The 27,741-nt window shown below is 37.9% G+C and overlaps 3 protein-coding genes across 5 annotated transcripts in view; 1 reads left to right on the forward strand and 2 right to left on the reverse strand.

Annotated features, from left to right (window-relative positions):
• ODAPH (odontogenesis associated phosphoprotein) overlaps positions 1-3,459 on the reverse strand; it is a 31,750-nt gene extending 28,291 nt beyond the window's left edge. For both annotated transcript variants that reach the window (XM_060148017.1, XM_060148016.1), the window contains exon 1: positions 3,324-3,459. The gene's annotated coding sequence lies outside the window, so the exon portion shown is untranslated. The remainder of the gene's footprint in view (positions 1-3,323) is intronic.
• Positions 1-5,851, reverse strand: part of THAP6 (THAP domain containing 6) — an 18,004-nt gene extending 12,153 nt beyond the window's left edge. Inside the window, exons 1-3 of one of the 2 annotated variants that reach the window (XM_060148015.1) lie at positions 5,770-5,851; positions 4,759-4,861; positions 3,324-3,531 (exon numbers count right to left, since the gene is read on the reverse strand). In XM_060148015.1, the coding sequence (XP_060003998.1) occupies positions 3,324-3,531; positions 4,759-4,838 (288 nt within the window). In that variant the 5' untranslated portion in view covers positions 4,839-4,861; positions 5,770-5,851. Of the gene's footprint in view, positions 1-3,323; positions 3,532-4,758; positions 4,862-5,536; positions 5,681-5,769 lie in introns of those variants that run through there. The other variant, XM_060148014.1, reaches the window with a different exon arrangement.
• RCHY1 (ring finger and CHY zinc finger domain containing 1) lies at positions 5,649-22,148 on the forward strand. Its single transcript, XM_060148013.1, is given in 10 exon segments — positions 5,649-6,094; positions 10,821-10,940; positions 11,194-11,309; positions 16,067-16,145; positions 18,018-18,062; positions 18,174-18,232; positions 18,321-18,347; positions 19,323-19,443; positions 21,485-21,571; positions 21,573-22,148. Coding segments are annotated over 10 exon segments (789 nt in total). The 5' UTR covers positions 5,649-6,004; the 3' UTR covers positions 21,618-22,148.
• The last annotated feature ends 5,593 nt before the right edge of the window (positions 22,149-27,741 follow it).

The following is a 27,741-nucleotide window of genomic DNA, read 5'->3' on the forward strand; positions in this document are numbered from 1 at the left end:
GCTGAGCCTGCGCGTTCGGAGCCTGTGCTCCGCAACGGGAGAGCCCACAACAGTGAGAGGCCTGTGTACTGCAAAAAAAAAAAAAAAAAGAAAAGTCAGTACAATTTAAATTTACTGACAGTACTTTAAAGGAACTTCCCCAAAGTAACTCTAAAGTTGATCTGGAAACATGAATTTTTCTGGAAAAAAAAAGGAAAAAGAGTGACAATGAGGGAAGATACACCCTACAAAGTATTAAAAATACCCTACTCAGTAACAATAGTTTAAAAAGTGTACTACTCTCTTAGAAAAATCTGAATAGATCATGTAGATAAAAGCCTTTAGGATAAAAAGTGTCATTCTAAATAAGTGGAGAAAGGCTATAAATCATGAAAAAATGAACTAATTATGAAAAACAGTTATATCCTTTATGTATAATAAGTCAAAATGAAATTCTATATACTGAAAATTTATGTAAGAATGAAAACAATGAGGAAGTAGAAAAATACATGGGCAATATTTACATAATCTTAAAGGCTAAAGTCAGATAGCACAAGAGAAAATATAGGACTACTCAAAAAAAGTCTGAATTTCAAACAAAACAAAACAAAACAAACCAACCCCATGATGTGAGCTAAAGACAAATAACAAAAAGTAACTGCAACATAGATGGCAGTTAAATGATTCATAGCCTCAATATCTAGTGTTGTTCCAAAACAGCTTAGAAAAAGATGAAAATAGAAGAGGACCTGAATAAGTGATTCACATAAGAAACAAAAACATCTAATAAACATATGAAAAAATGCAGAAATACATTTTCTAATATTCATATTAGAAATAATCATTTTCTAATATTCAGAGATAAATTAAAACAATAAGATGGCATTTTTGCCTATCAATTTTACCTAAGATTAAAATCACAACTTACATTGAGGATTAGGGGGAACAGAAACTTTTATGCATAACTAGTAGGTAAGCAGATTGCTATAAGCTTTATGGTGGGCCTTTATATATGTTGACTTCACTATGAAGTTTAGTTAAAAAATTGATGTTCCATATAGGTTCATCTTAAAAACGTGATCCCTTGAGCTGCAACACAATCATGCAGGGTGCTTGTTAAAAAGTGCAGATTCCTAGACTCCAAACCAAACTTGCTGAATCAAATTCTTTGGGAGAGGGGCACAGGATTCTGCATTTTAAGCAAGCTCCCTGGATAATACTTATGTAGACTAAAGTATGAAAGCCATCTTTGTGGAAAAAATATATATTTTTAAGAGGACATTTGTCACACTGTCCTTGTGTCTTTTTTTTTTTTTTCTTTTGGCCATGCCACATGGCTTGCGGGATCTGATCATGGATCGAACCCGTGCCCCTGCAGTGGAAGCATGGAGTCTTAACCAGTGGACCACCAGGGAAGTCTCCTTGTGGAAAAATGTTTAACATCATGGAAAACAGTAGTTAAGAGTGAACTTTGGAGCCAAAAATTTGGGTTCAAATCCAGCCTCTACCATTTAACAGCAGTGCAACTTGGGGAATGTATTCCAGCTTTCTGAGCCTAAGTTTTCTCAAGTGGTTAAATGCGAATAATAATAGTATTTAACTCTTATGGTTGTTTTGAGGACTAAAAGAGTTTATATGTAAAGTGCTTAGACTAGTGCCTGGCACACAGCCAGCACTATATGAATGTTGAAAGAACGAAAGAGTGAAGCAAAAAATAAAAAGGAGGGCTTCCCTGGTGGCGCAGTGGTTGAGAGTCCGCCTGCGGATGCAGGGGACATGGGTTCGAGCCCCGGTCCGGGGAGATCCCACATGCCGTGGAGCGGCTGGGCCCGTGAGCCATGGCCGCTGAGCCTGCACGTCCGGAGCCTGTGCTCCGCAATGGGAGAGGCCACAACAGTGAGAGGCCCGCGTTCCGCAAAAAAAATAAATAAATAAATAAATAAATAAATAAATAAAAAGGATATACAGTATAATTCTATTTTGTAAGAATATATATAGATGAATTTATATACAAACATACACATACAAATGACTGGAAAAATACACATCAGAATGTTAACAGTATTATTTCTGGATTACGTGATTATTGTTAATTTTAATTTTCTTTTTGATTGTATCATCTAATTTCCTATAATAAAAAATTTACTTGTTATTAGGAAATAGTTTTTCAAAGTTAGTAATTTATGGTTTATTTGATTTAGTATGTCCATATTTCTTAAGGTCCTCCTAACATTACAGATGACTCCCTGCTATAGGAAACAAACCCTTGAGAGCAAATTGCACAAGATACTGTACACTTATTAATATGGAAGAAAGTGAGGCAGTCTCCACCGGATAGCTCAGGTACTGCAATATGAACACCCGCAAACGTGACCCAGACCACCTGGGAGCAGGCACTCTTCTAGACTACTTTCCTTGTTTCCAGCTGTCAGGATGGAGACACCTTTCAATGGAGGTTCACGACTATTGTTGTGGGAACCCACAGGCTCTCCACATTGGAATCAGTCAGTCTCTATAGTTTCTGGACACGAATACACTTTCAGGTATATGAAGTCAAGTGAGGTAGTGAGGGTGAAGCAGCCCACCCACGGCACTAACATCATTGAGGAAAAAACACAGAATTCAACCAGAGTTTACTTCAACAATTGTTTGTCTTTTTCTGACCTCTCTTCTTTCCTTCTCCTGTTTTGGTTTTCTACCTTCTAGTCCTACCTAGGCTTTAAGCTTGAATGTGTGTGTGTGGCTCTAAAACTATACCTTGGGGCTGTCAGAGGCTCTGCTCTTGACTTCTGCTGCAGTGTGAGGAGCACTGCCACCTTGGAACTACAGTTCAACCCTCTCATGTTCCTCCAGTTTTCAGACACGAATCTTGAGCTATACCAACTCCTAAGGTAGCCTGCTTCACCAAACCTTAATAATATACAGATATTTCTGAGTGGATTCTGGTAAAATTCTCCTACTACTCATTACAAAAGCTTAAGCAGCAGTTTACAAACCTAAAAACTTAAAGAATGGGCTTCAAATTAATAAGCAAACAATAAAAATGGTAGCAAGTGTGGTGAAGTTTCTTAAATAGTACCATAAAGTGGGTAATGGGGCTTCCCTGGTGGCGCAGTGGTTGAGTGTCCACCTGCCGATGCAGGGAACACGGGTTCCTGCCCCGGTCCGGGAGGATCCCACACGCCGCGGAGCGGCTGGGCCCGTGAGCCGTGGCTGCTGGGCCTGCGTGTCTGGAGCCTGCGCTCTGCAAAGGGAGAGGCCGCAACAGTGAGAGGCCCGCGTACCACCAAAAAAAAAAAAAAAAAAAGTGGGTAATGATGGTAAGCAGTATGTCATAAACAAACCTGTGAGTGAGATGGGGAATCAAAGATAGAGGGTATGACTCCAGGTTTCAGTTTAATATTTGGAGTACTTCTGTCAAAGTCTGTCTTCTTAAAGTGCCTTGAACACAACACATCTCCTTTTTTAGGCTCCCAAATGTCTACAGCATTCACATCAAGTCTTTTCATTGCTAATACCCATTTTCTTTTGACGTTTTCATCTGTGGGGAATCTAGAAAAACATACAAGAAGTATTTTAAAATTAAACACTATAGATATATACTTGAATTAAGGCTGTGCCTAAATTTATTCTTGGTATTACTCTTGGGAACTGGAATATTGAGGAAACCATCATGACTCATGCTTTCTTAACTTTCAGTTTTCATAGTCAGATTTTTCTACCAAACATGCTGCAGGCATATGGCCCTCATTTACATCTTTCTCACATTATAAAGAAGAAAAGTTTCAAAAGACATTTAACACCTTTTAGTAAGATCCACACCTGAAGGTTTTTCTTCATCTGTAGATGATAAAGAATATCACTTGGGCCTTTTCCTATCTGAGGAATTTATCCCAGATGAACAGAGACACTTGTACTTTCATTCTTCTGTCAGCATCAAAAAAATTGCTTAGTACAGCATTTAATACAAAACGGGTATAAATGCTTAGTGAATGAATGCAGAGAACACCTGCAGAGTTTGGAATTCTGGAGATCAGAATTATTTTGAGATCTGGAGGTCAATAACTACATCTTTTCCAATTTTTCCAGCTGGTTCAAATCCTTTTTGGAATATGGTAGGGTACACACACTCATTTTTGATTTCCTTATACCTAGCAAAGTAGTTAGCAGGTCTTTCTCTGGCACACAGCACAGTGTCTGGCCCAAAAGCAGCAAAATAAACCTTTAGCAAATGCATAATTATTAAATCTTATTGCTCCTTCTTTCCTATTCTGTCAGAAGAACGACTAAAATTTTAAATTAGGACGATCTTGGTTGTAATTTGGTTCAGGACCATCCTGAACTTGTAATTTATATTTTTTCTCTACAACATAGGCTTGATCTATTTCTAAAGGACAGAATATATTTAGGCAAAGATCCTTCGGATTGTAAACTATACGTAAACAACACTGAACTTCTTAGGAGGTATGTTAAAATACAAAGTAATAATATTAGCAAAAATGAGGTTGATGATAGTTTTGGTAATCAGCCTGTGATACCTTTGCAGGTATCTTAAGCTTCTAAACGAAATGATATATGCGTAAAAGTATCACTGTCATTTCAGATTCAACTCAAAAGGCTATTTAAAAAGAACCTGAGAACTAAAGTTCAAAATTGCACGTCTAGGGCGTATAGCTCTGGGGTACAGCATTTGGCTGCAAAACTGATGATTTAAGTAGAACTATCTTTTGCTTTTTCTAACAGTCAGAAGTACTTGGCTTAACTACAGCAGAATCTTACACGTGAAATGTCAGTCCTTTTAGCTTGGAATTTGGTAAACAGCGAGAAGCACATCCAACGGCCGAGCAACATTTCACCATGGTTTTAGCAACTCATACCAGAACTGAAAGAAAATTAAAAGGGTTAGTTAACTCCAAAGCTAAGAGTAACACAGTTACCGTTCCCGGTACCTTCCAGTATGTTCTAGGTAACATGAAATCATGCTAGAAAGCCAAAGGGAAATATTTTCTTGCAAAACCTGCAGCTCTGCTCATACAATTTTCTAGGGGTTTGGCTTCTTTAATAAGGCAAGTCATATTTAGCGATGCACAGAGGCGCCCGATTTCCATTTAGGAGGCCGGTACATGTCCCTCCCACCGCTTCGTACAGGCACCATGTTCCCTCGCCACCACGCCTTGGCACACTGACTCCTCCTGGCACCCTAACCTAGGCTGAGCTCCCAGCCCAAGCGTTGCTTCCCCAGGGAAACCTTCCCTGACAGCCAGATTAAGTCAGATCCTCTCTAGGATTAGCTCTCGGGGAACACACACGTCTCCTTCCTAGCACTTCTCAAAGCTGTAATCCTCCATTTATTTCAGAGTCCCCGATGAACGTCTTTCTCGGCACCAGTCTGTGAGCTCCCTGAGGGCACGGTGGGGCGTGCGTTTTTTCTCACTTTTGTCCCCACGGCGTGGCTGCTGACTGGCACAAAGGAAATGTTAGGATATATACTGAAGGAATGAAGAGGAAGTAAAGGAGAAGAGGAGCTCTGGGTGCTGAGAAGCGCCTGGGCGCCTACCTGCCGGCGGAGCACGCGCCGGACCCGCTCAGAGCCAGGAGGGCGGGCCGAGCTCGGCCCCTTTCTCGAGGGTTCGGCCGCCGCCGGGAGAGGGAGGGGCCGCCCTGTCACAAGTGCGGATGCGGCCGGAGAGCGGCCCTTCCTCAGGGGCTTTCCTCCTCGCCCCGAACCACGTCCAGGGTGTGGGCGGGTAGCGAAAGGGGGAAAAGGGGAGGCAACCTAAGAGCCATTACCATTTGCGGCGAAGGCAGCGACTAACGCAGACTACATAGATTGCGCTTCCCCTCGCTTCCGTCCCGTCAGCTCGGGAACCGGAAATCCGGCTGCCCCGGGTCACGTGCCCAGCCGCCATCTTGGTTCCGGCGGGAGCTGTACCCGGAAGGGGGTAGGGTAGAGCTGCGATGCTTCTCAGGACGTAGCTTTCGTCCTGGGGGAAGGGTCTGTGGAATTTGAGGGGAGGTGGAGGAGATGGCGGCCTTGGCGCGGGAAGACGGCGCCCGCGGGCAAGTGCAAGGGCGGCGGGGCTGCGAGCACTATGACAGAGGATGTCTCCTGAAGGTGAGGACTTCTGTGGGCTCTTCCCCTACGAGCTTCCGCCGGGCTGGGCTGGGGGCGGGGTGGGCAGGCAGGGCGGTTTTAGGCTTTTGGGCTGAAGTTTGAGGTTAAGCTGTTGTCAGGATACCTTCCCCTCTCACTGGGTTCCTGCTGTAGAGAACGTTTATGGCAAGGCGACCACAGGCCCCACTTATTCTCTTGTGTTGTGCTTTGCGAGCAAAGCTCGTCTTGCTTGGGAAGAACCTGGCCTTGCACATTGGTTAGTTTATCGGTGGGTTCATTTATTTAGTCTTTCGCTGCTGGAAGTAGACTGAGGCAGCCTCAGGCCTGTGCCGGCTTTTCTCCAGGATCACTTTCAGGTGTGTGATGAAATAAGAGAAGAGGGGTAAGCAGGTTTAGAATCAGAATACGATTTCATCTCCTGTCGTAAGTAAGTTTTACAGCTTGCCAGTTTCGTTTTAGAGTCAGTGATTATGCCTAAGCCTGCCAAGGAGGAAACGTATGTGTGTAATAGGAAGACAGTTATGTAATTGCCACAAAATAGGGAATTATGTGTAGGAGAGTGTCTAGTATGCATATACTGTTACTTTAGCTGTTTGGGAAAAATTCCTAGTCAATCTAGAATTTTAAAAATTCGCATCCGTCCAATTAAAGTTCATTAATTTTTCTTGCAAGAAGCGGTTTAAAGATTTTGCTTAGAAAGCTTGAGCTTTGGAGTCCCACAGCCCTACCCCCCAAATTTTAGCTCTGCTCTTTGATAACTCAGTACTTTTTTTTTTTTTTTTTTTTTGCGGAACGCGGGCCTCTCACTGCTGTGGCCTCTCCCGTTGCGGAGCACAGGCTCCGGACGCGCAGGCTCAGCGGCCATGGCTCACGGGCCCAGCCGCTCCACGGCATGTGGGATCTTCCTGGATCGGGGCACGAACCCGTGTCGCCTGCATTGGCAGGCGGACTCTCAACCACTGCGCCACCAGGGAAGCCCGATAACTCAGTACTTTTGAGAAAACTACTGGTTAATGCCCCACATATAAAATATGGGTGATAGAAGTTCCTGTTTCATAAAAAAGCATGAGGCCTGTAAGGATAACCTGAAGCGTTTTTTGTAGGCGGTGGTTTGGTGACCATTCCTCCACTGCACTGGATAAAGCTCTTTCAAAGGTGGTCATTCACCAGGTGTTGTTTAAGGAGAGTGAGTGCTATCCGTATGATTCCGTTTCCATTGAGATGTGTTAGAGTTTCAAACTTCAGGTCTAAAACTGAATTCAACATCCTCATCCTCCTCTCCCCCCAAGAAGTCACACAAATACCTCCGTGTTTCATAGCACTCAGGTAGTTGACCCTGAGTATCAAATGCTTTTTTGCCCCCCACCCCTTCCCTTAAATACCAGAGACCAAGTGAAGAGCTTTAAGGAGGAAGTAATCAACTAAATTAAAAGCTGCTGTTTGCCTTTAAATTTGGCAAGGAGACTTCGGTCACTGGTGATCTTGAGGAGAAAAGTTTCTGTGGAGAGGTTGGGACAGAGTGTGATTGGAGTGGATTCAAGAGAGAATGGGATTAGTGGAAATGGATATAGCCTTTATAGACAATTGTTGGAGTTTTGCTGTAAAAGAGAGCAAAAAAAAAAAAATTGAGGCTGTGGTTGTTGGGAGATGTGGGATCATGGGATTTTTTTTCCCCCCATGGGAGGGAAAGATGGGAGGTGTTGCAGCATGTATGTATATTCTTAGAGGTGATCCCCCCAAAATGAGAACATTTATCATGCAGGAGGAGGAGGGAAAACTGTAGGAGACCTGTCTTTGAGTAGCCAAACTGAAGAGGGGATCCAGCATACAAAGAGAGGAGTTGGCCTTAGATAAAAACGTGGACTGTAGACTGTAACAGAAGGACAGACGGTGTGAGGTACATTTGCAAGTAGGTTGACAAAGTTTGTGGAAGAATGTTCTCTCTTGATTATTTCTGTTTTCATAGTGAAATAAGCAAGAGTGTAGCAGGAAGAAGACGTTTTTGAGGTTTGAAGAGAGAGGAGAAGATATGAAATAATCAGCTAGGTGTTCGGTCCTAGACGGTGGAAGAATGAAGGAATTGACTAGGGAAACATGGTAGTAAGACCCCACTTTTTATTAGGGGTTATGACTTAAACGTGAGAACAGCCAGTGTGGTGGTACTTTTGCTTTAGTCATATTTAGGTGTTCCTATGCAGGTTGAGTAGGAGAGAATTGGATTTAACCAGAGTTGGGGTTCTGGGTAGGTGAGTATGTAAATAGAGAAGGAAGGAACTAGGGTGTATGCAAGGGAAGAAGTGGAATTAGTTGGAAAAGGAGGAGGTAGTGGTTAGAGAATTTAATGCTTGAAATTAAGATACAAACAGGATTCAGTTCTTGTTCTAAGCAATGGTTCTTAAAGTGTGGGTGATTGGACCCCTGGGAATTCCTGAGGCCCATTAGAAGACTACTTTATACTGCTAAGACATTATTCTTTTTTAGCATGTGTGAAACTAATGACTAAAACTGCTAGCACCTTAACGTGAATCAAGGCAGTGGCACCGAACTGTACTAAACCTATAGTTTAAAAAAAAAAATCCAGTTTCACTTAAGAATGTCATTGATAGAATTAAAGCAGTAAAATTATTAATTGTATAAAATACCAACCATTGAATACATGTCTTTTTGTATGTTTGAAATGGGATGTTTTCATCAGGCACTTTTGCAGACTTACATTAGGTGCTTGTTATGAGGAAAAGCTCTGTGCAATTGGATTATGAACTGAACGAGTTTCTTTTTTAATGGGACATTTTTTTACTTGAACTATGATTATTCAGACTTGAGTATTTGCTGGACATTTTCTCCACTAGGAGGGAAGTGAGACTGTCATTGCAAGGAAAACAATCAGCAGTGATAAAATTCAAGCTTTCATGTAAAAATTAGAGTTTTGGAAAACCTGTGTTAGCCTCTGTGAGCTTGAAAGCTTCACAATACTTAGTGATGTTAACAAATGTGATTTTTTGATATTGCATGTGAAATGTGGGAACATTGGGAAGAGCTACATAATTCAGTGAACTGATATTTTCCAAATGACCAGTGGGTGGATAAAAGGACCATTCACAATGCAAGATAGATCAATGGAAGGGAGAAAAGTTAACTGATTAGTTTCAGATTTCATGTTGCAACTACCTGTTCTTAAGATTTGTTGAGTTTTGGTGTCGTATCAGAAGAATATCCATAATTTTCTAAGAAGGTTATTAAAATACCTCTCCCTTTTCCAACTACATATTTGTGTGAGCCCAAAATTTCTTCATATACTTCAGCCAAAACTGTGTGAATGCAGAAGCACATATGAGAAGCTACCTATTTTGGGGGGAAATATAGCTGTTTTTCATTAAAATGTGTTATTTATGTTAACATGTAATTGGTTTGTTGCTATCATTTTAAAAATAAGTAATATTTTTAAAACCTGTAAGTTTTAATTTATAATATGGTAGGTGTCAATAGATATAATTTCACAGAAACAAAAGCTCTTTGGGATCCAACATAATTTTTAAGACTATAGGTAAAGGGGTTGAGACCACAATGTTTGAGAACCACTGTTTTGTGGCATGACTGAGAATATGTGGCTGAGGAGGGTTGGAGGACAAGGCCATTGGAAGTGAGAAAGGGAACTGAGAGTTCAGGGTATTGGAGGGATTATTACTGTTGGATGTGCAGGTAACTAAGATTTAGGACAAGAGTAATACTGGAAAGAAAAGGAGCCAGTTGAGTGTTAAAATAAGAAAAGAATGAGCTATGTTATGGGAAGTCATGGCATAGGAAGTCTTCAGAAATGAGAGGATCTGAAAGGTCACGGTGTACTGGAAAGTATCAGGTTAGCTTACTGGCCTGCAGACTTCTCCATGTACTAGTTAGGGTAAGGTCTACAAAAAGACCCAGTAGTGATGTGAGTTAAAGAATAAAGAGTCTATTTCTTCTCACCTAACAATTCAAGGTGAATGATCCAGTTTGGTAGTGAGGCTCTGTTTCACATGATTATCCTAGGGACAAGTTTTTTCCATTGTATTATTTTGCCATGGAGGAGGAGGCATGCCCAGTTTCTTAATATGCAGGCCCAGGAGTGGCACTGATTTCTTCCGTGTGTGTTCTGTTTGTAAGAACTTAGTCATTTGGTCACAGGTAACAGCAAGGAAACTGTAGTATAGCTGGGCAGTCATGTGCCCGGGAAGAAGGAGACAGTAGATTTTGTTGGACAACTGGCAGTCTTTGCTGCTCTTGAAAACAAGGACTGTCTTTTATGTTTATTGCATCTTCTAAAGTATCAGATACATAGCTGTTGGTTAGTAAACTTAAGAGGACTAAAATATAATCTTTATAGTATTTAATGCTTCGGGTTTGAAGTTGGTAAATGAATTTATCTGGAATGTCTAAGTAGAAATTGCCTGCGTGCCATTTAGGCTGAGAATGAGTTTAGGGTATTGTGGGATTAGTTTTGCAATTTAGGGACTTCCATCCTTCACAGTTCTTCTGTCTTTAACTACAAGGTTGTGTTCAGCTTGACACAGAAATGTAGATGTTGAAGGAAAAACAGTGAAATGTCATGTTTAGTGTCAGTTTACCAAATGATCTATTGGTTGTAATCTTTTGACCTTGTTCCGAGGAGGAGGAGGAAGGAAATTTCTTTTTGCATTGCAAACTTGTCTTTTCTTGCTTCTTATAACTGTTTTTCTCCCTTGGGGATTAGGCACCATGCTGTGACAAGCTTTATTCTTGCCGGTTGTGTCATGATAAGAATGAAGATCATCTGCTAGATCGCTTTAAAGTAAAGGAAGTGCAGTGCATAAACTGTGAAAAAATCCAACGTGTAAGATTTTATCACAAATTTCTATTTTCTTTCTTTAAAAAAAAATTATCCTAAGGTGGTTTTAAAAATTTAATCAAGAGTATTGCCAGTATGACTTCTTTAGCTCTTAAAGTAAGCCTTATCTTGGATTTCAGTGTATAAAAACTTGTAAAGATAAAACTGCGTGTACATTAATAAAAATTCTGGATATTTAAATAGTAATTCAAAATGTTTTGGTAAACTCTAATTTTTTAGTTACATGTGTTTTTTTTAGGCACAACAGACTTGTGAAGAATGTAGCACATTGTTTGGAGAATATTATTGCAGTGTGTGCCATCTGTTTGACAAAGACAAGAAACAGTATCATTGTGAAGACTGCGGAATTTGTAGGTACTGTATGTAAAGTATTCTTTTCTAATTGCTTCTGATATATCTGAGGAATAGTAGTTTTTAAAATCAACTTAGTTGGAATATAATTATTGATACATCTTATAAAATGCATTCATTTTAAGTGTCTAGTTCAGTAACTTTTGACAAATATATATACTGTGTTACTACCAACACAAATCAAGATAAAAAATATTTCCATTATTCTAAAAAGTTTCTTCATGCCTTCATCATTTAACTAGGCCATCAACAATTGTGTGCCTATTTAAATTTTAACTTTGGGGTAGAAAATATGCTTTTATATGAAGTGTTTTGTAGGCAACGAAGGTAAAAAATGAGGGTAGATTTTTTTCCTTTTTGAAGATTAGTTTAAAAAAATTGTCAAAAGTTTTGATAAAATCACTACAGACTTAAAAATTGGAAAATACAGAAAAGTAGAAAGAATGAAAGTATTGATAAAACAGCCTGAAGTCCAATCACCCACTGACAAGGTACTATTGACATGTTGGTATATAGGAATTTTTTTCTTTCTAAAAATCCTGAAGTGTTAGATGTATACATAAGCATATATGTAACATGTGTTTGTTTTAAAGTATACTAATACAGCAAGCCACTCATTTTAAGAAATAGAATGTTACCAGTACTGCTGGAGCTCTTAAGTATTCTATGTTAATCCTTTCTCCTTGATCCCACTGGAGAATTTTAAATCGCTTTCTTTTCTTTTATGTAGTTGTTTTTAAGGAAGGATAACAAACATATCAAAAGATGTACCAATCATAAGCAAACAACCTTTTCTAGTTTTTAACTCTAGAAGTTTGATTCGGGTCTTTTTTATAGCTTTCATGTCTATACTCTTTGAACGTGTGGAATATAGAAATAATAATTGGTTTCATGTTCTCTGCTAATTCTAACATCTTTGTCAGTTCTGGATTGATTCTGATTGATGGATTATTATTTTTTGGTTGGGTTTTCCTGCTGCTTTGTGTCACTGGTCATTGTTGGATACCAGACATTGTGATTTTTTACCTTGTTGGGATATTTTCATATTCCTACAAATCTTCGTGAGCTTTATTTTGAGATGCAGTTAAGTTACTTGGAAACAGTTTGGTACTTCTGGGACTTGCTTTTTTAATTTGTTAGATGGATCTGGAGGTGTGCTTATTCTAGGAATAATTATTCCTCACTACTGAGGTATTACTCAGTACCTTCCTGAGTACTCTACCCAGTATCCCATGAGTTCTAAGGTTTTCCAGTCTGGCTGATGGGAGTAAGCACTGATCCTGGCCATGTCTGAGTGCTGAGCACTGTTCCTTCTAGTTCTCTTGGATGGTTCTCTCTCTGGCCTTGGGTAGTTTCCTCACATGGATGCACTGATGTGTATCCTGCTGAATACCTGAGGGGGCTCCCCTGTGCAGCTCTGTCCTCTCTGGTACTCTGTCCTGTGAACTCCAGCCATCTTCTCAGTCAGGAAGTCTTTTTGACTCTGCCTTACTTCCTTCAACTTGTTTGGCCTGGAAGTGCTCTAAGCAGTAAACTGGGGCAATTGTAGGGCTCACTTAATTTGCTTCCCGTATCTCACAGATCACTGTCCTTCATTGCCTGATGTTCAGTGAAACTTGTTTCATATATTTTGTTTGGGTTTTGTGGTGGTGGTTTTAGGCAGGAGGGTAGATCCAGTCTCTCTTATTCTGTCTCGGAATTTGACAGGCTGATTCTAAATTTCACCTGGAAGAGAAAATTCACATAGCTAAGCAGATTTTGAAAAGGAAGAATAACGAGGGGGTTGCCTTTCTACATAATCAAAACATGATAAGTTAGAGTAATTCAAATGGTGTGTTCTTTGTACAGGAATAGACAAATAGATAAAGGGAAGAACAGTGTGTTTGTGAGTGTGTGTGTGTGTGTGTGTGTGTGTACATTCACATATTTATACATATGAATTTATAACAGAAGTGGCATTTCAGATCAGGGGAAAGGGAATTAGGAAAATAGTTTATCCATTTGCGAACAAAAAATTGATTACTACTAAAACTGTGCATTCATTAGAATATGGTTTTAGCATGTTGCGACAGAAACTCTAAATAACAAGTGCTTCAAAAAAGGTAGACGTTTATGTTTCTTATGGAAAAGTCTGAACCATGTAGTTAATTAAACAGAAGTCCAGGTTCCTCTTATTTTTTTGCCATCCATAAGCTATTTTCTTGCCTACATAGTTTAGAAGAGTCCATATTCTGATATATCAGTGGAAAGGGGGAAATAGGTGAATGGAAGGTATACCCTTTTCTCCTAAGGGCATGAGACAGAATTTTCATTTGTCTTTTCTGTTCATACCTTCAGAGAAGTTAGAAAATAGTTTTTATTCTGGCAGCCCTGTGCCTAGCTAAATGTTCTGTTGTTGTGCAAGAAGAGGTATAAGAGAAATTTGGGGACAGCTAGCAATCTCACCTTTACCATACCTAATACATTTCAAATGGATGAAAGAAAAATATAAAAATTACAAGCCATAGTATTAGAAGTATATAGAGGAATATGTTCATGACCTTTGGGTTTCAAAAGTCTTTTCAAGACCAGAGGCAGAAGCATAAGGCATAAAGGAAAATACGTCTTTTTATTACATAAGAATTAAAATGACTGTATAACAAAAGATGTAAAAAAAAGGTGACATACCAGAAAAATAATTGTAACATATGCAAGTGAAAAAGATTAATACCCAAGGTATGTGAAGAGCTCCTTTAAATAAGGTTCCTCAAAAAAAGTAAAAGTAGAACTACCATATGATACTATATGCAATTCCACTCTTGGGTACATATTTGAAAAAAATGAAAACACTAATTTAAAAAGGTACATGCACCCCAAGTGGTACTGTTCATAACAGTATCTCACACACACACACACACACACACACACACATACACACACACACACACACAGAGGAATATTACTCAGCCACAGAAAAAGAATGAAATTCTGCCATTTGCAATGCCATGGGTGGACCTAAAGAGTATTATGCTTAGTGAAAAGCCAGACAAAGACAAATGCTGTATGTTATCACTTATATGTAGAATCTAAAAAATAAAACAATGAATGTATATAACAAAACAAAAACAGACTGACAGATATAGAAAACAAACTAGTGGATACCAGTGGGAAGAGAGAAGGGGGGAGGGGCAAGATACAGGGGTAAGGGATTAAGAGATGCAAACTACTATGTATAAAATAGATAAGGAACAAGGATATATTGTATAGCACAGGGAAATAATAGCCATTATTTTGTAATAACTTTAAATAGAGTATAATCTATGAAAAATTTTTTTAAATTTTTATTTATTTTTGGCTGCTTTGGGTCTTCGTTGCTGTACACGGGCTTTCTCTAGTTGTGGTGAGCGGGGGCTACTCTTCCCTGCGGTGCGTGGGCTTCTCATTGCGGTGGCTTCTCTTGTTGCGGAGCATGGGCTCTAGGTGTGCAGGCTTCAGTACTTGCAGCATGCGAGCTCATTAGTTGTGGCTCGCAAGCTCTAGAGCTCAGGCTCAGTAGTTGTGGCGCACAGGCTTAGTTGCTCCACGGTATGTGGGGTCTTCCCGGACCAGGGATCGAACCCGTGTCCCCTGCGTTGGCCGGCAGATCCTCAACCACTGTGCCACCAGGGAAGTCTTCTATGAAAATATTGAATCACTATGCTGTATATTTGAAACTAATATAATATTGTAAATCAAGTGTATACTTCAGTTAAAAAAAAGAACTTTTTAAAAAATATTTATGTATTTGCCGTGCTGGGCCCTAGTTGCGGCACACAGGATCTTTGTTGCCGCGTGTGGGGTCTTTGTTGTGGCATGTGGGATCTAGTTCCCTGACCAGGGATCGAATCTGGGCCCCCTGCACTGGGAGCATGGAGCCTTAACCACTGGACCACCATGGGTGTCCCAAAAAGACCTCTTTAAAATTGATGAAAGACAAATACCCTAGTAGAAAAATGAACCAAAGACATGAACAGGCAATCCACGGGAGAAATCCAAATGGTTCATAAACATTAAAATATGCTCCCTGTCTCATCATTTGAGAAATGCAAATTAAAAAGACTCTTCAAATTTGTCTGTCATATAGGTAACCAGTGTTGGCTAGGGTGTGGGGAACATGGGTGCTGTCACACATTGTTGGTGGGAGTGTAAACTGTGCTGTCTTTGGAGGTCAGTTTGGCAGCATCAGACTGATGATGCAATGCCCTCTGACCCCATAGTTTCACTTTTAGGAATCTTATAAAAAGTCATCAACATGTAGGTTGAGTGATGTCTGTATACAGATATTTATTATATCATTGTATTAACTAAAGATAGTAAATTATATCAATAAAAGAATATTAAAAAAATTATGATATATCCATACCATGTAATATTATGAAACTGTAGAGAGGAATAAAGTGGTTATATGTATTCATACGTAGAATACTCTTCAGGAAATAATTTTCTTCAGAAAGTTGCAGAACAGGATATATAGAAAGAATCCATCTATGTAAAAAACAAAACCCAAAGTGTGTGTGTCTGTATATATATATGGGCAATTTTATAGGAGAAAAAGACATGGAAGGGTAGGTACCATTCTGCTTATAGTGCTTTTACATTTGGGGAATGCTGTTGGGGAGGTAGGGGTTTACCTCATTTCTTCAGTGTGGTTTGAACTTTCTTTACAGTGAAACTAAACTTATATATGATGAACAGATTATCACTGTAGTAAAAGATGTGTTTGTTTTTCATGCTGTTTTTAGGATTGGTCCAAAGGAAGATTTTTTCCACTGTCTGAAATGTAACTTATGCCTCACAGTAAATCTCCAAGGAAAGCACAAGGTATATAATTCAGTTTGCATGATTTAAAAAGTATTACAGTATTTTTGAAAACAGCTCAAATCCTAATTTGTTTAAAAGCATGCTCATTTTCAGATATTACCGAGTACAATCATGTCGCTTTTTATTTTTCAGCAGTATTAAGTAGATATTCTAAAGTATACACCTTAGAATATCTGATCTACAATTCCGTTTCTTCTCTATGGTGTGTAAGAATACTTCCATCAGTTATTAGTGAAATGTAGACAACTTCTAAATTGACTTATGGATTCTTATCATTGATACTGGTATTAAGAATAGCTTTTAAAAAGTGTGGTACAGGAGGGCTTCCCTGGTGGTGCAGTGGTTGAGAGTCCGCCTGCCGATGCAGGGGACGCGGGTTTGTGCCCTGGTCCGGGAAGATCCCACATGCCACGGAGTGGCTGGGCCTGTGAGCCATGGCCGCTGAGCCTGCATGTCCGGAGCCTGTGCTCCGCAATGGGAGAGGCCACAGCGGTGAGAGGCCCGCGTACCACAAAAAAAAAAAAAAAAAAATGCGGTACAGGAGAAATACAGAGCAGTGTAACCTTTTGTTAACACAGCATTCCAAGAAAATTCAGTATTCCTTTCATAATTAGAGAAATATTTTTCATTTGGATGTAGAAATTTTTTTTTTTTTTTTGTGGTACACGGGCCTCTCACTGTTGTGGCCTCTCCCATTGTGGAGCACAGGCTCCGTACGCACAAGCTCAGCGGCCATGGCTCATGGGCCCAGCTGCTCCACGGCATGTGGGATCCTCCCAGACCGGGGCACGAACCCATGTCCCCTGTATCAGCAGGCGGACTCCCAACCACTGTGCCACCAGGGAATCCCTGGATGTAGAAATTTTATGTCATGATCCTAGGCCTGTTAAAAATTATTTTTCATTATTTAGGAGAAAATCTAATAAACTATCGTTTATAGTACTGATTCTATCCAAGAATTTAGAGAATGGAGAGACTAATGAGGGTGTTTTAAAAATAGATACTAGATAATAACTGGCCTAAAATACTGAGGTGGTGAGATGAATAATGAACATAGGGGATATTGTGAGGAGTATAAGAAAGAAACAATGGGGCTGAATAAAGATGACATCCAAGGTTTTTAGTGCTGGCTTAAAGTAGTTGATTAATAGATTGTGAATTTGTAGGAGATAAAAGATTGGGTTTGGTTTTACCGACTTGAGTTTAGGGTGATAGCAAGATATGCTTGCTGTGTTGTCTTTAGAAAACTGTATACTCATTTTCTCTTGTGGTATTTTTATTTTGTTTCTCAGTTATTTTTTATTGTTTATATTAGTAAATGGTTGTATCATCTACTCAGGTGCTTAGTTTAAAAACCTGGGCATCATCCATGGCTTGGTGCTTTTTCTTTTACCTCCTCACATCTAATCAGACACTGTCTTGTCCAGTTAAGAACTCTGGCCCTGTGGGCACCGTGTTGGAGCTCAAATATATTTCCATCTCTTGCTACCATATAATTTTGGGAGTTCTTTAGCTTCTCTAGGCCTCAAATACATCATCTGTAAAATGGGGTAATAATTGTACCTGTTTGATTTAGTGTTGTGGGAATTAATTGAGGTAATACAGGTAATGAACTTGGCATATGGCATGTAGTACAATCTCTGTAATATGAACTGTTATTATTTATAAAATGATAATTTGAATAATTAAGACATATTCATAGTTGTGAGAGTTAACTGTTCAATTTTTGTCTGACATATAAGAAACGTGTATTAATGTTCATTATTATCTTTAATAAGTTGGTATGGTTTCCTTTGTTTTTATTATTAATACTATGGTTATATCATTTCCATCTAGTTAAGCTTTGGTAATTTTAGTTTTGCTTTTAAACAGTGTATTGAAAATGTTTCCCGGCAGGATTGTCCAATATGTTTGGAGGTAAGCTTAAAATATTCTTTGTTTTGGAAATAATCCCCTCTTGAATTTAAAATACTGGGTATTTATATTGTCTTCATGTAATTAAGCACTAACATTTATTTCCTTTTACAGGACATTCACACATCCCGTATTGTTGCTCATGTCTTGCCATGTGGACATCTTTTACACAGGTAAAGTAACTTTGGTTTTTCTCCTAAAAAATGTTTGGAAATAGTGGAGGTACTTTTTGCTTTATTAAAATAATGTTATATTTTTCAGAACGTGTTATGAAGAAATGTTGAAAAAGTGAGTGTTTCATGGGATTTAAAAAAACTGTAATTGTAAGACCTCTGTTTTCTTTTCTTCTCTTTCCTTTTTTTTTGTTTTTTTGAGGGGAGGGGGAAATGGGCAAACCTTGCCGTTACTTGCACCATATTGGACATGGTAGATATTTCTCTCGAGATGGGTTGGGTAGATGGGTAGTGTTAAATTGAGCAAAAAGCATGGTGGGGGCATAGGACTATACCTTTGTCCTCCTGTTTCTGTTATGCCTTATCTCATCCCACAACTTGAGACAGATAACTCTCATTTTCTGGCTGTACTTGTTGGGGAGCTCAGTCTCTGCCAGAGGCAGTCATAGCGTTGTAAAAAATAAAAATACTGAGGCATGTTGCTCAAAATTCTTAGTTGTTTTATCGGCCCAGTATAATGACCTGCCAAAAAAAGCTGCTAACAAGATTTATCTAATGCTGATTTTGTTGTGGGGAAAGGATGCTAAAGTGAGATGCAAATAGTTAGGAAAGAGGAGACTGTGTAAATGTATTTTGGTCTTGCAAATTAATGAGTAGAAACTTTAAGAGCCAGGTAGAAGGGAACTTCTTCAGAATTTTTAGAAAGGAAATAATATGATCTGAATAAGTTTTAAGGAACACAATCTCTCCTTTGCTTGAATAGGTTAAGAAATTGAGGCTGTTTAGCTAAAAAGCAGTTTAATTGGTTTTTAAAATATATTGAGTATATTCTACAGAGAATATTGAGTAATTCCTCTTCATTTTAGAGAACTGAGAAAAAAAAAGTAGGTTTAAAAAACACCCTATGACACAGGATTTAATTGAAAACTTTTACATTATGAAAGTTTCCAGATTTGTAAGATGATCTTGAAATATAAAATAATACCTATCTTGGATGGTTTATGTACCAGTTAGCATGCATCTTCTTGTATACCTGAGTTGATATACTCCCCATTTAATGTTTGGGAAATAACTCTTTTATCTCTCCTAGAGACTACAGGTGTCCATTATGTATGCACTCTGCTTTAGATATGACTAGTTACTGGAGACAGCTGGATGATGAGGTAGCACAGACTCCTATGCCATCAGAATATCAGAACATGACTGTGGATGTGAGTAGAATCAATGCTTAAAAAAACTTTTCAGGTTCCTTGTTGATGTTCATGTTTATTTTTGCCCTTTTGCTCAGATCTGTCTAAAAAATACTATTAGGGCATAGATGCCAATGTGATGATTAATGGGAAGGACAGAATAATCTTTAAATTTTAGTTACTCTGAACTCAAAAGACCAGGAAAAAAAATCCAAGAATACCTTTGTGAAATTCTTTCCAACACTAGATGGCAGGCAAAAACTTTATTCTGAATAATTTACATATTACTTAACAGAGTCAGTTGGTAATGTAACTGAGTAGAGGTGGATTACTGGTTTGATGTTTTATTTTAATTATGTTTTAATTTTAATTATTTTAAATTTTATTTCAGGCAAACATGTTTACTGATTTTTTTTTTTAAGATTACTTCTTGGTTTTTAATGTTTATTACCCTTTTTAGTCTAAGACTTTATTTGGTCTTAGCCTGTAATCTAAAATATAAGAGGTATTTCTGTGCCTTTTGCCTTGTGGAGAATGATCATCTTTTCTCCATTAATTGAGATGTGCTGCTATCTAGTCTCAGCATAGTACATTCAGTTACAGGTTAGAATTGGAAAGTAGATAGCTTTCTGGTGCTTTAATAACTTTTTTTTTTTTTTTTTTTTTTTTTTTTTTGCGGTATGCGGGCCTCTCACTGTTGTGGCCTCTGCGATTGCGGAGCACAGGCTCCGGACGCGCAGGCTCAGCGGCCATGGCTCATGGGCCCAGCCGCTCCGCGGCATGTGGGATCTTCCCAGACCGGGGCACGAACCCATGTCCCCTGCATCGGCAGGCGGACTCTCAACCACTGCGCCACCAGGGAAGCCCTTTAATAACTTTTTGACATGAATTTTCAAAACATCTTCATTTCAAATACTTCTACACAAAAAGATAAAAATCACTTAACAAAGACAGATAAAAATTATTTTCTGTTTTATTCACACTGGAGCATTTCATAATTCATGTGGATAATTGAATTGTTAGTAAGATCAATGAAAGATCACTTTTGTAATACTGATAGTTGTGTCATGTTTTATTAGAGCCTGTAATGTGCTATGTCCTATTTAGATCATTTTTTAAAATAACAGCCTTATTGAGATATAATTCACATATCATACAACTCATCCATTTAAAATATCCAGTTCAGTGCTTTTTAGCGTATTCTTGGAGTTGTGCAAACATAACCACCATCAAATTTAGAATATTTTCATCACCCCAAAAGGAAACCCCATAGCCATTAGCAGTCATTCCTTAATCCTCTAGCTCTAGGCAACGAGTAATCTACTTTCTACATTTAGATCATATTCTTAAAAGAATTACTTTCCAAATTATAATTTAGAGAAAATTTGGATGTTTTCTACTTATTATGGTGTGGCTCTTCTAAAGCTAATGCTTTTCTCACATAGTAATTTATTGATTTTTTTTCAGGTTAACACCTTTTTTATTTTTCAGTATCTCAGTACTAGAAGAGATTAATTCCTAAGTGGCATCTTATTGTCATTTTAGGGACGAGCCAAGAGCTTTTCTTTGTTCAACTTTAGAAAGTATTCTTTTGGACTTTAATTCATTTTTGAGGCATGGAAGGCTAGGAACTTAGCATATTAAAGGATAAGCAAAAATATTATAAGTATGTAAAAGTTCGTTTTGTTAACTAAGATAATATTCTAAGTGTCAGTGAAAAATAATGAAATTGTGTGTTGTTTTGAATTAGTATAGGTGTTGATCTGATTATGATGCCTATGTTAATTTTTGTGCTACTACTATTTATACTATTTGGGAACTATTTTAAAATAAGACTTCTTAGCTCAAATCCACATTTTCATTTTCTAAATTCACAGCTAATCTCTTATTAGAGATTTTAGTGAACAAATAAAAGGTATTTCTATTTATGGAAACGTTTAGACTTAACATATGTATGTTTTCATATCTTTAGTATGATTTTTGAGGAATTGTTTTGAGCAGACAGTGCCACTTTCTATTTATAAGGTTTAGTATACTTAATTTTTAATTCATCTCTTTTCAGATTCTCTGCAATGATTGCAATGGAAAATCTACAGTCCAGTTCCATATATTAGGCATGAAATGTAATATTTGTGAGTCCTACAATACTGCTCGCTCAGTCTGGAGGATGTAGAATTTCAGTAGATCAGCAATGACCAGCCTATACTGTACTGGACAACTGAGCATTTTCTGATATAGAAAAAGGCTATCTTTTTATCATGGTGCGTCAGAATCTGTGTATTAGAGTTGATGTGTTTTGTATTAGTGTCACAGGGTAAAATCATATTACAGGACTTAAGGATTCAGGGTCTCTTTGTAGAATTATCACAGCTCTACGTTGAATGACAGCCACCATGCTTGTGTTTTGATTGGAAATTCCTTTGGTGTCAGTTGTTTGGAAGTTAATGTTTGCCACTGAAATTCACATCCATAGATGTATTATACTTACATGGAACTTTGTTTTAAGTGACACTATGCACACAGAATTCCTTTCTAGTTCTTGATAGAACTGTACTTAATTCTCAGTATTATTCTTGACTCTTTACGGGGTGTGCTGTGAGAATATGTTCTATCTTACTGTTAAAATCTAATTACATATACTTTAGAATTTTCTAAGACGGTCCTTTGGATCCTGTAAGTGTGAATTATGATGTAATAACTGCTAATAAAACTATATTGAAACAGTATTTTATAGAAAGTTTTTTTCCAAGGCTATCTATTTTTGGCTCAGAGCAATTCTCTTTTCTTTATTTTGAAGTATTCTTCTATAAGAGTAATTGGGAAAAAGGTAAAATAATAGAACTCTTCTAAGCCTTAAGAAAGCCATCAACATTGAAAATAATCGTTTTGGTTGTCCAGAATTATTTTTTTCAAAGAATAATTTATTCAGTCAGCAATTATTTAGTGAGCAACTGTTATGTGCTGGCTGTGGTTTTAGATGCTATACAGATAACAGTGAACAATACAGACCAAAGTCCCTGCCTTCATGGTGTTACATTTTAGTGTTCTTCACACTTGACTAGCTTTTTCCTTGTTTTTCTTTATGTATGCAGTGGTTGTCTTTGTTGTGAATGGGGTGGGTTCTTTCTTCTCTAAATGCTTGAAAGTAGGTATGGATGAGTAGAAGGGACATGAAATGTAACTTTTTCAGGGACTCGTGATGGAATTAGATATACCTCTTAATTCAGGAACATGGTACACAAAAATGTTTGATGACGTGAACTTTTTTACAGCAGTGTCCCAGTATCCAACTTAGTCTGTTTATAAAAAGCTTTAGGTTAGGACGTAAAATGTGTACATATCAGTCGACAGGTATTTATTAACCACCAATTATGTTTCCAGCTTTGAGTTAGTTGAATCTCCTGTGAATAAGGAAGATAGGCTTTTAACTAAAAATCCTCACATTTCTGGTACATTTATTTCTTTGTTGAAATCTCTACCTGGACAAAGATAGCAATATTTGTTTGTCTGTCTGTTTTGGCAACTCTGTGTGGCCTGCGGGAATCTTAGTTCCCCAACCAGGGATCGAACCTGCACGCCCTGCAGTGGAAGCACAGAATCTTGACCACTGGGCTGGCAGGGAAGTCAAGGCAGCAGTATTGATTTCCAGTTTTGGGCCCAGATCTTCTTTATTGTATCCTGTCTTCCTGTCTTCCATGTTCTGCTCTTGTGTTCTCTCCCTTTGTCCGTTTCCTCCGCCTGGGCAGAGCACTCGTGCTGATCTTGATTTGGGGAAGGAATGGGATATTTTGCTAGGTATTACCAGTCAGTATACAGATAAGGAAAGACTAGTTTTCCCGTCGTATTACTTTTTATTTCTGTTATCTAATCCTGCTAAACTGATTTAAATCATACTGTTGCTTTTAATCATAGAATCATTGGCTCTTTGAGTAGGAGTGAGTATTGTAATAGTAACAAAGTTCTGATTTGAGCATCTACTGTTTGCCAGGCTTAGTGATTAGCATTAATCACTACCATAATTCTGTAGGGTAGGTGCTGTCATTTCATAGATGAGAAGGCTGAAGTTCAGAGGTTAAATGACATGCTTGAGTTAGTGACAGGCACTCAGTATTGGAGCTGGGAATCAGATCCAGGTCAATGACCCCAAACCCACTATACCATGCTGCCTTTAACTCAAACTTCCATTTTGCTAAACTACCCTTGATAGCTAAGTCATCTGTCATGGAGGAGCTTGTGATTTGATAGACCTTCCATTTTTAGTTGCCTTCTTTTATCTCTAAATCTGATTAGTTATATCTTCAACTCAGGGTGCAAATCTGTCCAAAATAATGCAGAATTGGTAATGTAAAAGCTTGTTTATCATATCATGTGCTTGTGTTTATGATATCAGTCATGTGCTTGAAGCAGTTTTCAAATGCCCTTGAAGTTTATGTACCAAGGGTTTCTTCAAGGGTTTGTCCGTGACATGTCAATTCAATGCTTAAAATCCTTCAACAGTTCTCATTCACAGTCAGAAGTTCCTTAGCATTCAATACATAATACTTAAAATGGAAAACCTTAAAAATTGTTTTGGCTTGTCCTAATTCAAAAATATCTTTATTGTAGGAAAGAGATAGGAAAAGAAGGTTAAAAAAAACTCATCTTTCAGAGATGACTACTGTTAATATTTTTTAATGGATAACTTCGTTCTTTTCTTGTTCATAGAGACTTTAAAAAAGCTTAGGAATGTTAAACGCTTAGTGTGATCTTTGGTATGGTGGTATGGTAGAATTATCTGTCCCTGAAATAAGGTAGAGCAGAATTATCTGTCCCTAAAATAAGTCAGATTGCCTTGCCACAGAATTTGTATGTACAGTGTACTTACAGTGTAAAAACCAGTAACTCAATGTGTTTATGAATTTCTTGATGCATGGAAGCCTGTTGGCCCCTTTTATCATTAATGAAGTGTGTATATCAAGTTGTTCACTTTTTACCTCTTGTAGTTTCTAGAGTCTTCTTAACCAGATTGTGGAGTTGTGTATGATATTGACTTTAGCTCATGTTTGAAGTAGTAGTATGTTTATGGTGTCATAGATTTTTAAACTCATTCTTGTTTTTTTTCCACTAAAACCTATTTTCATATTGTACACATATTTAATTTTCTTTTAATTAAAAAAATTTTGGTCATGAATCACAACAAATGTGAGTAGTAAGGAGCCAACATCCTATCTTATATGTGCTTGACACCTAATAGGTGTTCAGTAGTGAATACATTAATTTGAAGTGAATTAATTAACTTGAAATGGATGTTCAAAAGTCTGTGTCATTTCTTTAATCATCTCTAAGTTCTCTTACAGTTTTTGCCGTTTGTATTATTTCACTGAATTTATTTCTTACTATGTGGACTTATTTCTTATTGTCATTTTCATGTCGATTTTTTCCCCTTGTGCTTGTCCAGTTAATCCTTTGTATTACATGCCACCTTTAGGCAGGTCTGCTTTTGTAATTTGTTCTTACACATCTGTTTTCATTCCCATAATAGTTTCATACCTACGTGGTTGTCTTCCATCTGATTTCACTTTCTGTCTGCCTCACGTCCATCTTGCCAGATTACTTTTCCTAAACTTACTTGTTATAATTTTAGTCAAAATAATGTACAGGCTCCCTACCGTATATTTGATTTAGCCCAGATTCCACACATTGACGTCTTTACAGTATTGTTCCAGTTTTTTTTTTTGGATAATCTTTATTAATTCAGTTAGCATTTTATTTTTTTATACAGCAGGTTCTTATTAGTGATCAATTGTATACACATCAGTGTACACATGTCAATCCCAATCGCCCAATTCCTCACACCACCATCCCCACCCCCCGTGGCTTTCCCCCCTCGGTGTCCATAACGTTTGTTCTCTATGTCTGTGTCTCAATTTCTGCCCTGCAAACTGGTTCATCTCTACCATTTTCTAGGTTCCACATATATGCGTTAATATATGATATTTGTTTTCCTCTTTCTGACTTACTTCACTCTGACAGTCTCTAGATCCAACCACGTCTCAACAAATGACCCAATTTCGTTCGCTTTTATGGCTGAGTAATATTCCATTGCATATATGTACCACATCTTCTTTATCCATTCATCTGTTGATGGGCATTTAGGTTGCTTCCATGACCTGGCCATTGTAAATAGTGTTGCAGTGAACATTGGGGTGCATGTGTCTTCTTGAATTATGTTTTTTTCTGGGTATATGCCCAGTAGTGGGATTGCTGGATCATATGGTAGTTCCATTTTTAGTGTTTTAAGGGACCTCCATACTGTTCTCCATAGTGGCTGTATCAATTTACATTCCCACCAGCAGTGCAAGAGGGTTCCCTTTTCTCCACACCCTCTCCAGCATTTGTTGTTTGTAGATTTTCTGATGATGCCCATTCTGAATGGTATGCCATTCTTGTATACCTCATTGTAGTTTTGATTTGCATTTCTCTAATAATTAGTGATGTTGAGCAGCTTTTCATGTGCTTCTGGGCCATCTGTATGTCTTCTTTGGAGAAATATCTATTTAGGTCTTCAGCCCATTTTTGATTGGGTTGTTTGTTTCTTTAATATTGACCTGCATGAGCTGTTTATATATTTTGGAGATTAATCCTTTGTCCGTTGATTCGTTAGCAAATATTTTCTCCCATTCTGAGGGTTGTCTTTTTGTCTTGTTTATGGTTTCCTTTGCTGTGCAAAAGCTTTGAAGTTTCATTAGGTCCCATTTGTTTATTTTTGTTTTTATTTCCATTACTCTAGGAGGTGGATCAAAAAAGATCTTGCTGTGATTTATGTCCAAGAGTGTTCTTCCTGTGTTTTCCTCTAAGAGTTTTATAGTGTCTGGTCTTACATTTAGGTCTTTAATCCATTTTGAGTTTATTTCTGTGTATGGTGTTAGGGAGTGTTCTAATTTCATTCTTTTACATGTAGCTGTCCAGTTTTCCCAGCACCACTTATTGAAGAGACTGTCTTTTCTCCATTGTATATCCATGCCTCCTTTATCATAGATTAGTTGACCATAGGTGCGTGGGTATATCTCGGGGCTTTCTATCTTGTTCCATTGATCTATGTTTCTGTTTTTGTGCCAGTACCATATTGTCTTGATTACTGTAGCTTTGTAGTATAGTCTGAAGTCAGGGAGTCTGATTCCTCCAGCTCCATTTTTTTCCCTCAAGACTGCTTTGGCTATTTGGGGTCTTTTGTGTCTCCATACAAATTTTAAGATTTTTTTGTTCTAGTTCTGCAAAAAATGCCATTGGTAATTTGATAGGGATTGCACTGAATATGTAGATTGCTTTGGGTAGTATAGTCCTTTTCACAGTATTGATTCTTCCAATCTAAGAACATGTTATATCTCTCCATCTGTTTGTATCATCTTTAATTTCTTTCATCAGTGTCTTATAGTTTTCTGCATACAGGTCTTTTGTCTCCCTAGGTAGGTTTATTCCTAGGTATTTTATTCTTTTTGTTGCAATGGTAAATGGGAGTGTTTCCTTAATTTCTCTTTCAGATTTTTCATCATTAGTGCATAGGAATTCAAGAGATTTCTGTGCATTAATTTTGTATCCTGCAACTTTACCAGATTCATTGATTAGCTCTAGTAGTTTTCTGGTGGCATCTTTAGGATTCTCTATGTATAGTATCGTGTCATCTGCAACAGTGACAGTTTTACATCTTCTTTTCCAATTTGTATTCCTTTTCTTTCTTTTTCCTCTCTGATTGCCATGGCTAGGACTTCCAGAACTGTGTTGAATAATAGTGGTGAGAGTTGACATCCTTGTCTTGTTCCTGATCTTAGAAGAAATGCTTTCAGTTTTTCACCATTGAGAATGATGTTTGCTGTGAGTTTGCCGTATATGCCCTTTATGATGTGGAGGTAGGTTCCCTCTGTGCCCACTTTCTGGAGAGTTTTTATCATAAATGGGTTTTGAATTTTGTCAAAAGCTTTTTCTGCATCTATTGAGATGATCATATGGTTTTTATTCTTCAGTTTGTTAATATGGTGTATCAACATTGATTGATTTGCGTATATTGAAGAATCCTTGCATCCCCGGGATAAATCCCACTTGATCATGGTGTATGATCCTTTTAATGTGTTGTTGGATTCTGTTTGCTAGTATTTTGTTGAGGATTTTTGCATCTATATTCATCAGTGATATTGGTCTGTAATTTACTTTTTTTGTAGTATCTTTGTCTGGTTTGTTATCAGGGTGATGGTGGCCTTACACAATGAGTTTGGGAGTGTTCCTTCCTCCGCAATTTTTTGGAAGAGTTTGAGAAGGATGGGTGTTTGCTCTCTTGTAAATGTT

Source organism: Lagenorhynchus albirostris, chromosome 4 (genome assembly GCF_949774975.1).
Source record: "Lagenorhynchus albirostris chromosome 4, mLagAlb1.1, whole genome shotgun sequence".
Classification (NCBI taxonomy): domain Eukaryota; kingdom Metazoa; phylum Chordata; class Mammalia; order Artiodactyla; family Delphinidae; genus Lagenorhynchus; species Lagenorhynchus albirostris.